The sequence below is a fragment of the Ptychodera flava genome, chromosome 12 (genome assembly GCF_041260155.1).
Source record: "Ptychodera flava strain L36383 chromosome 12, AS_Pfla_20210202, whole genome shotgun sequence".
NCBI lineage: Eukaryota > Metazoa > Hemichordata > Enteropneusta > Ptychoderidae > Ptychodera > Ptychodera flava.
This window is the reverse complement of record NC_091939.1, coordinates 23,947,828-23,964,111: the sequence shown is the minus strand read 5'-3', so window position 1 is coordinate 23,964,111 and position 16,284 is coordinate 23,947,828. Positions and strand designations below refer to the sequence as shown.

The window sequence follows — 16,284 nt, the reverse complement described above, 5'->3', positions numbered from 1 at the left end:
GTCAATCAAATATACACCTACCAGTATTTGAGTTTGACAACACACCAAATCCCTCAATAGACACTTATAAGACTGTGTATTGAAAATTCATGGAACAGATGTTGTAATAATCAAACTCAGAAATATACAAATATTGCAATGAAAATGAAATATAAAAGTTAATACGGGGGAATGTGGCCAAATCAGTTGCTACATTATAATTCAATATGCTCTCATACCAGTATTCATGAAGCAAACAAATCCACTTCTTACTCTGAGTTCTGTAAGCACTTTATCATGTAGAATCGTAGACCCCTAAGGTCTATGGTAGAATTATCTCAGTCTCTGACTCTGCCTTGATATCATTCCTCTGCTGTAAGAATGTGACATTAATTGATATGCTATTGCGTAATTGCTTATGACAAAAAAATGTTGTCAGGAAAGTTTGGGAGATTGCCGTTAGAAAGTACGATTTTTGTTTAATCATTTGAATCGTCTCCCTGTCAAGGTAAAAAATTATCATTTATCCTTTTAGATATGAAATTATTGTCTTTTTTTTGTACTCTACTCTTCAATTCTCTTTTTTGCAGAAATTTAATCCATGTGAATCAGCTGGAAGTGAAGAAATACGGAAAAGTCATGGAAATCTCCTCACCGGAAGCTGCTCTGTTTTTTGATGGGCATCCAGTCATCACCCTTGAGGTAATGAGCAATAGCAATGATACAATCTGCATATTTACAAACACAGTTCTGTACAAGTTCAAGCTCTGGTATATATGTTATGTTCATGTTCCCTTTTTACCATCCCTTCCGGATGACAAGGAAAGGCTTGGTGAAAGGCACATGGCTTAACTTTCCACCACTGCTGGTAATACACCTACAGTCACCTTATTTATCTGCGTAAGAGCTCGGGTCTAGAGCATATGTAATTTTCTTGAGAAATTTGTGATTTGTGCTTACTGGGACATGGTCAAAAAGAGTGCAGTTGGCTAGCCATGTTAAGGCAAATAACTGTGGTCCCAACCTGTCGATACTAGCACACTGCCAATATTCTTTTCACGACTTTCCTTCCAGTAATTTTCTTTATATAGATGGAAAATGAAGGTCATTATTACAAACAATCTTGCATGATATTTTTAACTTTCATTGAAAGTTTGGAGTGGACGCTAGCCTGACTGTGGGCACTTAATGCAGATAAATAGGTTGTATAAGTCAATCATTAGCCCACGCAGTGGCCTTCAGAGACAGCCTCAAGTGGCTTAATGAGATACATGCGTCAATTCTACATGATTGTGAGACTCTTTGTTTTCTATGACACACATAGAGGGCGACATTGCATTGGCGCCCTCTATTGAATTACGAGGAGTCCATGTGGACGGCAAACTAGTCTCACGGAAGTGAATGTACAAACTCTGTGAACGCTCGTGGAACACATTCTATATGTGACTCCACTACATGTAAAATATTGTAAAATTTTGAGAATCTGAATACATGCCTCTGTCCCTGAGGCACATTCAATCTTTATTTCGAAATGTTTTATATTTTTTCAGAAACCATGCATCAAGAGACTGCAGGACAATGTTAACATCCAGAGAGACAGGAACAGTTTTGAAAACTTGAAGACCAAGTCCAATGCTGGATGGTAAGACATTGTCAAGAATTCACAGGGAATCTTGTAATCTCACTGTTTTCGTCAAACTTTGACTGATGTTACAAGTAAAAGTAATCTGAAAAAAATTGTGTTTCATTAGTCAAAACAAAGTTGTTATAAGTGCAGGAATTGAAGGGGTGCATTTTTCAACCGACAAGTGATAAAGTGAGTATGTTTGACACTGAAAACGGAGTACAGGAAGGGATGATGGCACTACTGTGAGCGTAGACATGTTCTTGTTAAACGATATTGAACAGAAAAGCACTCAAAGTGGCAATTCTATAAGTTGCCTACACTAGATATGACGTGATATTGTAATTGTTTGATTTCACAGATGGGAAATATCAACTGCCAAGACAAAACAAATGAGTCTAAAAATTACAGCCACTTCTTTAAACCTTTAACCACAATGGTTTGGCCCAAACCTATTATTACCAATGGTCGGTTTGGACCTCTATACAGGGAATTAGGGGGTGATCAGGTTGAAACACAATAAATTCAATTTGGGTTCATCCTTTGTCTTCTATATAGGGGTGTTTTCATCGATTCTTTGGACGTAGTCTTCCCACACGAGTACGACTTTGCCAGTAATTACGATCAGGTATGCCGTCTTCTTCCAATAGTTGAGTTAAATAGTTCCAATATGTGACTAACAAATGAATATACTGTTTACATTTTATTCCTTGCACACTTTTATAGAATTATCAAAATACTATATTTAAGCGTATTGCCACGCAGCAGACTCTAATTCATCAATGTGATATTTCACAGCTGACGCACGGATTAACAGAAAAGAAAAATATATTTCATTAAAGTCAGTTACATTTGTTTTGCAGCCAAGTGTATTTTTTGACTCTTGGAAAAGGTGTTTTTAACTTTCAGTGTAATGAAATAATAGTTTTTGAATTTACCCAGCATTTCAGTGAGAACTTCAGAGGGAAGTATTTGTTATAGGACTATCACTTGTTCAAAAGGATCAGTTCTGTGCAGGCTGTCTCACATTACACTTTAATCTTGATTTTGAAATGTCAAGTGGTTCAAGGCATATGTTGTTTATCAGCTTTCTCTCAAAACCACTTAACACAATGAAACTTTCAAAGGAAATCAGAGGAGGAACGGCATGTATACAGCCAATGTCAATGAGAACTAATGTGGAAAGCTGAGAGGAGTACGTCTTTGAACGACTGCTTCATTGTGATTGAACCACTATTCATGCATACATGATGACGTAGTTAAGGTAGTTTGTGCCTCGAAAATGAAAGACCCGTAAACTTTTGCTCAAACTTTCCTCAAACAAACTTTCAACCATTCTCTTCCAAAATCAAGAATAAAATTGCGGGTCACAGTGCAAAGTTTGGTACTAGAGAAACAAATTACAAAATATTTACAGATATTTGAAATTCAAAATGTCCGCCATCCATGTGTTATCTCGGGGGGTGGGGTGGGGGGGGGGGGGGGTGTTTGAATAAAATTACTGATTTTTACAAAACTAAGACTGCTTACTCCAAGAGCTTTAAAATGTATACCCACAAATGGGCCAAATGAATGTTGTGAAAATTTGAGACAGGAAAATTGTCCCCGAAGCAAATTCTACCTCAAGAGATCTGTGAGTTTGACAGTCTATTGAAGTTTGTACTAAGTCAAGACAGACAGAGAAGGAAATAATGAACCATAGATTGTGACACTTTGAATATGAGCAGTGTGTTGACTCGAACTTCTTTTTCACCCAAGTGACTCATTGTATATCAAAATTCCATTGTTTTGTTACCATAGATTATCAATATCTTCAAGTGGTTGAAAGCTGTACACAAACGAACAAAAAGTGGCAAGCTGTCATCGGATATACTTGTGCATGTTAAGGTGGGATGCAACTTTGACTGTTTTTATAATCATTCTTGACATTTATTTTTACAATACTAATGCTAGGATAATGATTTTGAAAATGTTTGCATATTAAAAATTTAATCTCTTTTTATAGCATTGACTATTGTCTTGTTTGATGTTCAAAATCTCTCTTTAATATCTTGGAGGGATGGTAAGTTGCTGTTTGCCTATTACAGGCAAAGGAAAGACCTTGAGTAAAAAATTTGCCAACAGGGAAAGTAGTTGTGTCTCAGCGATATTATTTTTTGTAAGCGCATTTCATGTATAATTGAAGGTCAGCTTAATATATAATCGTTGAAATAGTGTGAAGATCATGGCGATAAGATCAACTCTTTCCCAAGAGGTTGTGAGACGTGATTTCTGGTTCCAGCTTCCTGATTTTATCTCGCTTGTTTTCCCATTTCAGAGTGCAGTGTTTAAACTTACTGATGACACTTTTGAAGTCAAGCTTGGTGACAATTATGAGGTACTAAATAAATTCATCTTCCAACTGTACAAAAATGCTTAATTGTGTTTTCTAAATGTATCACAAATCCATGAGAAATTGAAAATAACTTTTCAACATAAAAAAAAATTGATGGTAACGAAAACAGAAAGGTATGTTGCTACATAACTCAGGATTTAATGTCTTCTATTGTAGGGATGATGTTTGAATGAACAGGATAATGTTTGTGATAATTTTTGCACTAAGTGAAAACTATGTTTGAAATTGATAAAAACACAAAACATTGTGCAGAAACTTGCAGCAGAAGTGAGAATACAACATACACTGTTTATGCCACTGGTTTCAACTACAACTGTTACAGTAGAAAGTGTTCAGTAATGCTCAATTTTGGAAATTCAGAGAAAATATCCTGACTTCCATGTAGATTAACACAAATACAGCAAATAGGAATATTGTGAAGAGAAAAGTGAAATTCCATCTGTGGAATCTGTGTGAATAAATGTTAGGTTCATATAAATATTTCATGGTTGTGAATTTATGTGACTCTTGCAGCTGATGAGAGATGAACGGGAGGAAAGTCAGCGGAGAAAAGAGCTGCTGGACAACAAAGTGGCTGAACTGAGACAAGCTCACGGAGAACTACTGCCTGGTAAGTGTAACCACAGGCTGGTAAAATGCTAACCAGTTTCAGGCAAGTGTGAAGCTTTAAGTACCGGTACAGCCTTGTAAGTGTGACTGGATTGTGTTAACCACTGCCTGGTAAGTGTAACAATTTTCTCCCCTCTACTGTCTATGGTGTAACCACTGCCTGGTTACTGCCAAGTGCTTTCAGGTAAGTGTAAACCTCTGCCTGGTAGGCATGAACTACAGTCTGGTAAGTGTGGCTGGCTTGTGTTAACTGTACTGCCGGTAAGTGTTAACAACTTCTAGGTAAGTATGAACTGCCCACTCATTTGTGTGAACCTCTGTCCATTAAGTGCTAATCACTGTTCATGTACATGTAAGAGTGAACCAGTGTATGGTGATTGTGATCTACAGCCTTGTAAGCATGGATTACTGCGTTGTTGGTGTGAGCCCACTACCTTGTAAGAGTGTACTACGATATTGACAATCGTGAGGTACTACATTTTCTAAGAGTAACCGCCGCCTAGTAAATGCTAACCACTGTCAGATAGGTGTGATCCTCTACCTGGTAATTGTTCATTACTGCCCGGTAAATGTGACTGGCTAGTATTACTTGAAGCTACTGTCAGTTAAGCGTGAACTCCAGCCTGGTAAGTGTTAGATTCTGCCTGGTACGCGTGAACTACTCCCCCCCTAAGTGTCAACCACTCTCTGGTAATATGTGCTACCCACTGTCAAATAAGTGAGAACTTGTGTCTTGTGAGTGTGAAACTTGCTGCCCACTGAAAAGGAGTGAAGATCTTATGTCCTAGGAAGAACTAGTAAGTGATAATTTATTAACTGATTGCGGAAGAGTAGTGCCATTTTCATGTGAGTGAGTGAGTGCATGGCAAGTTGACGAATTGTCCAATAATTGAGAACTTGGTGTAACTGTCAAGAAATATCCTCCGAGTGAGAACTTACATCTCGTGAGAGAAAGCTGCTGCCTAATAGGAAAGACTATGTTTATCTTAGACTGTAATCTTGACATCATTAGTAAAATGTCAAGTGCTTCAAGGCGTTATAACGAACCGCAAGTCGTGATTCTTTGAGTTTGAACGATGTGTTGATTAAAAACCATTTGGTAAGTGTGAATATATATTGCGTGATTTCTTTCTCTAGTACCAAATTTTGTATGGTGAGCCCTCATTGTGTTCGTTATTATTCCTAATGGGAATTGTTTAGACTTTCCTTGAGAAATGTTTGAGAAAAGATTGAAGTCTTTCAATTTTGAGCCAAAAAACCAACTTCAAGAAAATGGCTTCCTTGAAACAGAGAAATAGCACCAGGTGTTAAAACTCACCCCCACATCTTTCAAGTGATATGCAGATGATGTCTTGAAGTCTGACTGTCAGTAATATCCCACAATAGCCTCCCTACTTTGAGACGATGAAACCTCCTCACCCTGCAGAACTCTGTCACGTTTCTCCTCTTCAGCCAAGAAGATCGAGGAGTTGTACGACTCTCTGGACAGGAAGAATGTTGACATTTACATGAAGAGGTCCAAACAGCTGTACAAGACGACGCCGATGAGACAGGCTCTGCTGACGTGGACTCTTCAACAGCTGGAGTTCACAGCGCTTTGTGATGAAACACTCCACGGCAAGGACAATATCGTCAGGCAACTGAGAGATATTGATAGTGAGAGGTGTGTGCCGAATAGCCGCTTACAATAAAATCTCTATTACTCTGTTTTTACAGCTGTTATATTTCTTTACTCACTAACTAGACATGTTTGTTTGTATATCTGTTTGTGTGCCTTTGTTAGCATCCTACTTAATACATAATACATCATGTTTGCTCAGGTTAACAACACAGTCTTGGCCGACTCGCAGCGATTTTGAAGCTGTTATCAAATTGGTTGGCAGAATCGTACCATTATAATGAAATAATACAAATAAACTCCTAAGTTGCTGTGAATAGTGACAATCGACCAATCAGATATAACCTTGCAAACACGCTGCGAGTCAGCAACACAGTCTTGTAATATGATTTGGCATTACTGCAGATTTTTGCTGTACTATTCTGTAATTTCTCAGGTTTATACCAGTGAGCTATGTTGGAATCATGGGAGAACCCTAATAAACAACATTTTGCACTTGGTCTAAGTTTCCTTCAAGCAAGAAGGCGTAAGCAAGGGCATAATACTATAAAGCACAGATGCACGTCAATTGTTTTAATATATGATATGATTCAATATGGCTGCCTGGTGGCCATAAATTTTTGGCTGGAGCCTTAACTTGGACATGTCAAGATCAATTTCATTTTAGCTTGACAAAGACAAGGTGCTATGATGTATAGCTATGACTATCTATACTTAAGCTTACCAGACACACATTACAATTGGTGCATTGTCTTTGATTTTGTTAGGTCTGATCAAATCACCTAAATTACAGATGGGGGACTGTGTCATTCACAGTGACTCTTTTCATGTGTACAGGATATACAGCGTGTGTGCTTTATTCCCTAAACACAGCTATTTCAGTTTCTCCATTTTATGCGTGTCATTGCCATTGTCTCAATTTTGATCATTTTTGTATTTCACCTTTCTTGCATTTTTATCTTGTCTTTATACCTCTCCACATTTTTTCATGGTTGTTTTCACCTTTCACCTCCCTGGCATTATGTGTGAATATAATCATCTCAGTCTGTGATCATTAACATTATTTTTCACAGTCGAATACACCATGTTCACCAACACAAATATGGACCCACTTTTCCAAACTTCAAAGCTCTTCCTCACTTCCCAACAGCATCCTCTGCTATATTCACTCCAGTGAAAAATTGACTCGTAAACCATTCCTACCCTCTCATTTTCCCCATCACTATTTTCATCGCACAATCTGCTCAGCTTAGCATCTCACATGAAATTCTGTCTTTTTCTCCAGTCCATACCCCAGTGACGGTCTAGAATTCACCACACTCTGGTGTAGGATGGTGCGGGGGAACGTCACGGAAGTGGACTTGAAACTCCGAGATTTCCCACAGAGCATGTGGAAGGTGACAAACTGGCAGTGGTGGGGTCGACTTGTTGGCGCTGAGCAAGTAGCTGCTTCTAGAGGTTAGTCTTAAAGCTCACTAATTAAGATGGTTCTTGTCTATCAGTTGTGCAGGACATCCTATCAACTCAGCCCCATTAACCCCTGAAGACTTACCTAATTGGCAGCAGACTTTCAAAAGGCTCTCAGAAGCTTATAAGTCAATCGGAACAACATCCCAAAACTGGATGTAAAAAACTTTTACAGTTATATTTGTTTTCTTTAAAAATACAAGGGAGTTCACCACAAAATCTTCCAATGTAGCACCATATGTCATGAAATATTTAGTGAAGCATTTCAATTTCAAAAGTGCAGGGTTTCTGAAGAACAGCAAAGAGTTGATCCTCAAGAAAACAAGACAATAAGGCTTCATTTTCCCTTTCATTTTCCGCATTAACTTTGTAACACCTAGGCATGTTGATTGGAAGATCTGTACCTCAGAGGAAAAAAAGTGTTTCAGTTGTGAAATCAATAATAATGTAAATGTATATGCTGATGCACAAGTACATTCGTCCTTTGAAACTTACAACAATGGCCACTAAAAGTCATGTAGTAGTAAAATATTTGTTTGTTGCTTTAAACAATTTAGACCCATCCATTACCGCATTTCTCTGCCTTTAGTGCTCAGGATCCACAGCATGTAATTAGGGGCTGGCACTTGCCCGAGCATTGGGGCTAACATGGAGAAATGCAGTGTATAAATTCAGACCATAGCAAATTGTATTGCACTGAAGGAATTATTTTCATTACCTCAAGGCAGAATGCACCTCGAAAGTGAAAGACTTAAAATTTTGCTCTAATTTTCCTCAAGGAATCTTTCAATCATTCTCTTTCAAATCAAGAATAAAAATAGGGGGTCACCGTGCAAATTTTGGTACTAGAGAAACAAATTACCCAAGATTTACCGATATTAGAAATTCAAAATGGCCGCCATCCCTGTGTAACTCTATGGAGAAAAATAAAAATTTTCGAATTTCGAAAAAGTAAGACAGTGAAAAGTTTTCTCTCACCAAGAGCTTCAAAATGAACCCCCACATGTGGTATATCAGAAGAGAATTGTAAAAGTGAGCGAGTCCGAATGTCTGTCCCCGAGGTGCGTTCTACCTTAATACTCCTCCCAGTTTCCTCAAAGTTCAGGCTGTTTTCACCCATGTTCAACCTGCTCACCCCAAATTTTCTGTGATCAAGCCCGCGATCCCCATTGACATCAATGGCTTTGGGTGAAAATGACAAGTTAGCAAATTGATGGCCCCGGTGCAAGAGGTTGTATCTCCTATGCTATAACACAGGTGACAGGCCCCTCTTGCACTGGGCCAGCGAAATGTTAGTGGTGGAATCGGTGAGGGTCACTATTTACCAAGTAACACTAAAACAAACTCAGGGGGACAATCATAATATGTGATACTGTGTGTATTCATCTCGTATAACATTCACTAACGTAGTCTTTTTCCTCATTGACAGCAAAGCGAGAAGGTTGTATACCCCTGGAACCACCATGGAGTGATGCTACAGTACACAGGAGTATGCCGCCATTGAAATTCTATCATGACTTCAGCACCGGTATGTGTCCATGCCTGTATCGAGTATCCTGTATTTGTGTATTTGTTATCACTGCTGTGAAAAACACAATAAAAGTGACAAGCACTCATTCAAGTTATGAAAATGTTATGGTAATAATGGGCTCAACAAAGATCAGTCATCAAACTGCATTGCATGTATACACACTTGTCTGTAACTGTTGAAAAATTCTCAGTACCACGTGGTGGCGCTCTTCAGGTACAGCTCTACACTCATATATACAAACTGTACCAACCTCAGGCACACTTTTACTAAAATCTCCTGCATATTTGATGGTTGTACTGCTATTTTTAATGTATAATAAGTATGGAAAAAAGACAAATAAATAGATTCCAGAGTTTAGACATTGTTGAAGGACAGTCTCTCCATCACCAGTCGGGAAATATGGATAAACAACAATTTAAAACATCTCAGTTGATATTAAGCACGTTATCAACATGCCATTTTTAACCCTTAAATTATGACATTTTCTGTGCTGTTGGTGTAAAATATCACAAAATTGAGGGGGGGCCTGTTTTACCTGTAACAGATTTCAACCTTTGAAGTTGTGCAAGTTTTGTGTATACTTTGCTTTCATGTAACATTGAAAAGGGCCAACAAAATTGCTGCATTGTAATCGCCCTGCAAAGGATGTAAAATCAAACAGGAAATGAGACTTCAGAGGTTTCTCTGTTTGGAAGTTGTCATTTTGACTTAGCACATTAGAACTTTTCATTACAATTTTAAAACTACGAGTCACCAAGTTTAGCACGTTGTTTACTTCACCATGACAATAAAATGGGATGACAAAGTCTGAGACCCATCCATGTCAGGCCTTGTCCTTGCGGTAGGGGTAATTCACAATGGGCTTTGTAGGGCCATTGGCAAAGGGACTGTGGTTAAGGTAGAATTTGTCTAATACGTTTAAACAGGAACAGGAGATAACCATGTGACAGTTCTTTATGTAAATTTTCCAGAAAACCTCACCATTATACACCAACACCATGGTAGTACCAACAATCCACCACACAAATGTTTCCATGGCCATTCTCTTCGTAAAGGACTCAAAACCTTACACATTGATTGACCTACATAAATATCTGTACGGACAAAGAAATGTTGACGTGTAACAGGGGCTTTGTTATGTCATTCTCATAGATATAGCTGCATTTAGCATTACGTGGGGATACTGTTGGGAGAACACCTGGGCCCAGATTAACATGGCAATGAACCTGGTGAACAAGCCATCGCGTGATCCCAGCACCCAGCTGTCCATCTGGGACAAGCTCCGACTTCTTCTCCACGGCAGACTCACCATGTCAGTGGATCAGTTTACCATACTGTGGCATGCATCCTACGATCCGTACAACACCAGGGAAATGCTGGAATGGAAATGGAAATTTATTTACCTGGATTGGACAAACGGTATGTTTTCCATGGAATGCTTTTTGTGTGTCATTGATGTCTATTCACTGTAGACCAACCATGTGACTAGTCCATGAAGGGTAAATATTCCATTCAGGGCCGTACAGCAGCAGTTTAAATTTTCTGAAACCTCCCAAGAGTTTGACCCATTCATCTCTATGGTTTGAACCAATCCCATTGATTTCTATAGTAAATTTGGACCGATAAAGAGAGAAATGGGGTGAAATGGTTAAAAAACAAAAATATTTGTCATGAGCTTTTTTTGTTGCATGGAAAAAACACATCAGTTTAAATGCGATAGGGTCCAGATAAATATGGTGATAATTTATAGAAAGCACCTCAAACTGCGGAACATGGAAATGTCCTTACTCAAAAAATTTCACTAAGAAATGAAAATTGCGTAAACCTCCCCTAAACTACTAAGAAAGAAGTTAATACCTCATGTCAACCTTTGTTTAGAAATGTGTTCATGTTTTCAATCGATTATGTGTAAGAATTTGTGAAATCTACTGCTTGTTTTAACATCTGTGTTTTCATATATGAAAACTGGTGGTGTTATTCACTTCAGCATTCTCAATTTTCTGAGTACCTCCACAGTTCTAAGCATTAGAATATCATATGATTTTTATGACACATTATTGCTGTCAGTAACCGTTCAGTTCTCTAAACCGTTGTCTTTGCCTTCCACAGCTCACTTTCTCATCAAAGGTGATCTTGACGTGTATGTGAGAACAACTTCCAAGTACGATGACTGCCGACTTTTTCATCTTCCAAACTTTCGATGGGAGTAAGTAAAAATACATCAATATATTGTAGCCGTCCATTTGCTTTTTTGAAATAATTTTTAGTACTGGAAATGTAAATTGATCGATGTATTTTTTCTGATGATTCTTTTTCTCCTAGATGCATGTACTCATTCTCTTTTTAGCCTAGTAAATAAGTGCAATTTTGTAACTCTCCCAGTTATAACAACAAAAATTCTGCATGTTATTTAATTTTAACCCTATACCTCTGAAAAGGATGCCACATTGGCCTAAAGCATCGAATTGGATTTACTAATACCTTTTTTAAATTCAGTCCCGATCATAGTATACATGTCTGTAAAGCTAAAGAGAAATATTATTACATTTTAATGACAAACAATTGGCACCACTATCACACAAATAGTGATACTAGAAGAAAGATTCATATTTGGTATCAAATGTTCATGCTTCCATCCTCTTTCAGAATTGATCTTCAGTGGATCTGTACCGGTGATCCCAGTGACCACCACGCTGTCATGCCGTGTGCTCCAGACAAAGTGCCGGAACATTCCGACAGGGTCAGTTTCACTTCACGCTTACTTCACTTCACTTCCTTTCCAAAGCCCTGTGAGTGTGAACTTGGAGGAGGCAGTGAATATCACTAACATGCAGGCTGCCTGAAAATGCCAACATTCCCTGTCCGAGTAAATTTCACTTTGCAAATACACAGATTCTGAAAATGAGCATGTTATCATATCTTATGCATGGTTGCTGTAGTTTGATTTGGTATAACCAGTTCCATATTATCATCAATTTTTTCAGGGCCACGATTCCTATGCAGCTTTCAGATCCCAGAATGTGGACGTGAAAATGACGTTGGATGTCAAAGGCACTAAGAAGGTAATAAGTCAACACTGTATGCTTTTTATCAAGTTAATATTTTGGCTGATACCATCAATACTGTAATCCTCCTGATCAATATCCATTGTTTACACTTTTCTTGTTTCTGCCTTTGCAGGGTGACAGTATGACAAACAGACCAAGCTGTCTGTTCTATGCGAGTACTATGAGATGGCTGCAGAATTTCCAAGTAGGTGCATCTGGAGTGTACACTAATTTTTTTATTGATTCAAAACATTTTCCGACCATTTCTGTGCATGTTATTACTGTTCTATGATGCCTATAACCTGTGTCCAACTTGTATCCACACTATCAGAACTTTAATCTACAGATCAGAACCACTGAGATTTTCATTTCCAATTGTCATATTACCATAGTGACTGCAGACTTTAATCGTTTCCTTCAAGCTTCTGTAAAACATGACTTTTTAGCTTGCATGCCTTTTCAGCTAATTTGGCTAGAGTCAAGGTTTCACTAAGTTAAGGTAGAATGGGCCTTTGATACAGATATTATGACTCTCAAATTTTTTAAATACTTTTCTGGTACACCCCTTGTTGGGGCTCATTTTATAGCTCTAGAGTACTGTAGTTAGAAAACTTTCGACTGTCTTAGTTTTTTTAAAATTGCAAATTTTATTTTTCCCATAGAGTTTCTCTAGCTCCAAACTTTGTAGAGTGTCTTGTGAGTTTAATAAAGAAGAACCTACTAAATGAATTTAAATCCCTGGTTAATAGCTAAAAAAGCATGCAGTTAATTCAAAGAGTTTTACAGTAAATCATATTTAAATGTCATCAAGTAGTATCATATACAATCTTAATCTTTATTCCAAGCACTATAGGCCACCGGCCCTTAGTACAATAATAACCAATTACACAGAAAAACTAGTGAGGTCGGGGGTTCACCTTAAAAGAACAAAACGGTGAACTTTGAACTTAACATCATGCAATATCATACAAAAAGTACCAACAAGAAATTTAGACACATTCCTATTCATTCATAGAGGAAGCCCTCTTTTGAAAAGCATAAAACAGATATCGAGCACAGTTTCTGATGATGTCTGGCTTTGTGTTATTCATGAGTGCAATAAATTTATACTGTGACAAAGGTTGTTGCGTGTAAAAACTAGGAATGTACTGAGTTCTAAGGTCATTATACAGTGGACAAACAAAAAGAAAATGGAATTCGTCTTCAACAGCATCAAGACATACTGGACATTTTCTCTCATTGAACTGTAAACCAAGGTGTCTACCCTTCTCTACCATCAACGGGTGAGCGGAAACTCTAAATTTGAACAGTGTCAAGCGGAAAATGGATTTCATTTCAATCTTAAGATATTGTTCAGCAACTAAACTTGTTTTAAATAATTTATAATTACTCAATTTAGTATACGAATTTATTTCATCACTCCAATTTTGGAAGTCAATATCTAAGCAACGTTGACGAAAGCTATTAACAAATAAAAGTTCATTTCCAACCCCTTGATTATACCATGCTTCAGCAAACCCGTATGAAAATAGAATTGCTTTCACATGCTTTACCCAACACTCCTTATTTGAATCAGCTAATTTACATTGGAGATGGTAGCAATGAAAAACATAACGATTTGTGTTCATCTTTAAATTCTTAACCAGTATTTGATAACTCTAGTTAAACGGATAGCTCTCAAAGTTGAACGACCCATTTCTCCTCTTATCGAAGCATGAATATATAATGACTGTGATGAAAGCAAAAATTTACAAAACTTAATGTGAACATTTTCTATTGCTGGCGCTTCAATATAACCCCATATCTCACAACCGTAATGTAGAATTGGTAGAATTTTTGTATCAAATAACTTAAAACATAAATTTAAGGGTACATGACCTAATTTCTTTACATTTATCATCAGAGCATGGAGAGCTTTTGTTGCCTGATCGGCTAGCTGTTCCACAGCTCTTGACCAAATACCTCTTGATGAGAGCTTTAAACCAAGATATACATAGTATGGAACGGTTTCAACGACACAACTTCCATAAAACCATTTTTCGTAACTTCTAAGTATACCACCGTTCCTGAAAACTACAACTTTGGTCTTACTTAGATTAACCCTTAATTTATATTTATCACAATAAGACTTTAATTTTGAGAGTAGTCTCTGTAATCCAATAGCGTTATAAGATAGTAAAACAAGATCATCGGCAAATAATAAATAGAAAAGTTTGACAAGACCAATTGAACACCCAACGTCATCACCCAAAATATGATCTGCACGGAGTTCATTATGTAAATCATTGATGAAGAAAGAAAACAGAAAAGGAGACAGGATGCAACCTTGTTTCACACCGACAGGACAATCGAAAAAATCTGTTAAACCAGAGGGGGTTAAAACGCTTGCCTTCACTTCTTGATACATAGAATGTAGTATACGATACATGTTCCCTGTAATACCGGCATTGCCAAGTTTGAAAACATTGCTATTCTATTTACCCTGTCAAACGCTTTTTCAAAATCTACAAAAGCACAATAAAAACGCCCCCTCTTAGTTGTTAGATATTTTTGTATGAGTGTGTTAATTATAAAAATGTTGTCTATTGTACAGTACCCAGCTCTGAAACCTGCCTGTTCTTCCCTTGTATATTGACATGTCGCATCCCATTTACAAAGCCTATTGTACAACATTCTAGCAAAAATTTTGCCTGTTACAGAGAGTAAAGAAATACCACGATAATTACAAGCTGAATCACGTGCCCCCTTTTTGAATATTGGAAAAATAATGCCTTCCCTCCAAGCCCTCGGAAATTTTCCTGAACTGAAAATGCCATTGAAAAGAATACAAAGTAAATTACACATTCATCACAACAACACTTAAAAAACTCTGGTGGAACACCATCAGAACCGGGTGACTTTCCTGACTTCAAACTTTTAATACTTTTCATCACTTCCTCAATGGTAAACAGTGAATTTAAAATATCATTATACTGGTCCATTGAAACTGATCCAAAATTACCCCGGTTAAAATTGTCAACAGTGATATCAAAATGGTCCCACAATTCAGTATACTCTGAGTTTTCATAAAGGTCATTGGGTGGATTAAACAAAGATTTGAAGTATTCCAACCATTCAGATGAATTAATTGATTTAGGAATGGATACTCTAGATGTACGCATAAAACTCCAGAATTTTTACTATCATTGTTTTGGGCTGCATTCACAAAATCTGTAATTCTCTTTTTTCTAAAACTTTCCTTTTTCTTTAATAACACTTGTTTATACTCTTTCTTTTGTATCTTTAAATTGATGAGGTCCTGTGCAAGTCTGGTATGCCGAAATTTTCTCAGAGAAGTTTGCAGCTTTGCTCGTTCTAATTTACATTCGTTATCAAACCAACCATTCTGATTTTTATTGTGTGAAGTGTTACCTGACTGCAACCTTGGCGGTAATAGTGCATAGAAAAGGTCATTGAACTTTGTTACCGCCCCATCTATATTTGTATGATCTAGATCGAGATAAATTTCTCGAAATTGAAAATCATAATGACCAGACAGAAAATTTGTCTTGAAAGCAGTGCCCATTTCATCTGTAAATGTGTATCTCGAATATTGTTGCATTTTCTGTGTTCATCATCAGCACTTCCGCCATTGTCTGTGTGTACCTTTGTTTTAGTACTGCCTCTAGTGGCATATGGTCGGATTCTATTCTGCAACCAACATTAAAGTCTTCAATATCATTGAAAATATCTTAGAAACTAAAATATAATCTACAACACTAGCGCCATTGTGGGTTATACACGTAAAATTTCCATCTTTATCGGAAGATTTGCGGCCATTTACAATTCGAAAAGACACCGCTTTACACAAGCTAAGTAAATTGTACCCGTACTCATTTGATTCCTTGTCACAATTACAACGATTACCGATATTAAAATCAACGCTATAGTATTCACCAACTGGTACATACATTCCAGTGTCATTGTCAATAAAATCGTTTAACTCTGCAGTGCGGGCGTTAAAATCGCCCATTA

At 37.3% G+C, this 16,284-nt stretch overlaps 1 protein-coding gene across 2 annotated transcripts in view; it reads left to right on the top strand.

The window, feature by feature from the left end:
* LOC139145468 (bridge-like lipid transfer protein family member 2) overlaps positions 1-16,284 on the top strand; it is a 90,538-nt gene that overhangs the window by 23,930 nt on the left and 50,324 nt on the right. For both annotated transcript variants that reach the window (XM_070716666.1, XM_070716667.1), the window contains exons 22-35: positions 570-681; positions 1,530-1,621; positions 2,162-2,231; positions 3,404-3,490; positions 3,921-3,980; positions 4,512-4,608; positions 6,060-6,270; positions 7,511-7,683; positions 9,122-9,220; positions 10,376-10,642; positions 11,333-11,429; positions 11,870-11,963; positions 12,208-12,285; positions 12,404-12,475. In XM_070716666.1, coding sequence (XP_070572767.1) covers positions 570-681; positions 1,530-1,621; positions 2,162-2,231; positions 3,404-3,490; positions 3,921-3,980; positions 4,512-4,608; positions 6,060-6,270; positions 7,511-7,683; positions 9,122-9,220; positions 10,376-10,642; positions 11,333-11,429; positions 11,870-11,963; positions 12,208-12,285; positions 12,404-12,475 — 1,609 coding nt within the window. The remainder of the gene's footprint in view (positions 1-569; positions 682-1,529; positions 1,622-2,161; positions 2,232-3,403; positions 3,491-3,920; positions 3,981-4,511; positions 4,609-6,059; positions 6,271-7,510; positions 7,684-9,121; positions 9,221-10,375; positions 10,643-11,332; positions 11,430-11,869; positions 11,964-12,207; positions 12,286-12,403; positions 12,476-16,284) is intronic.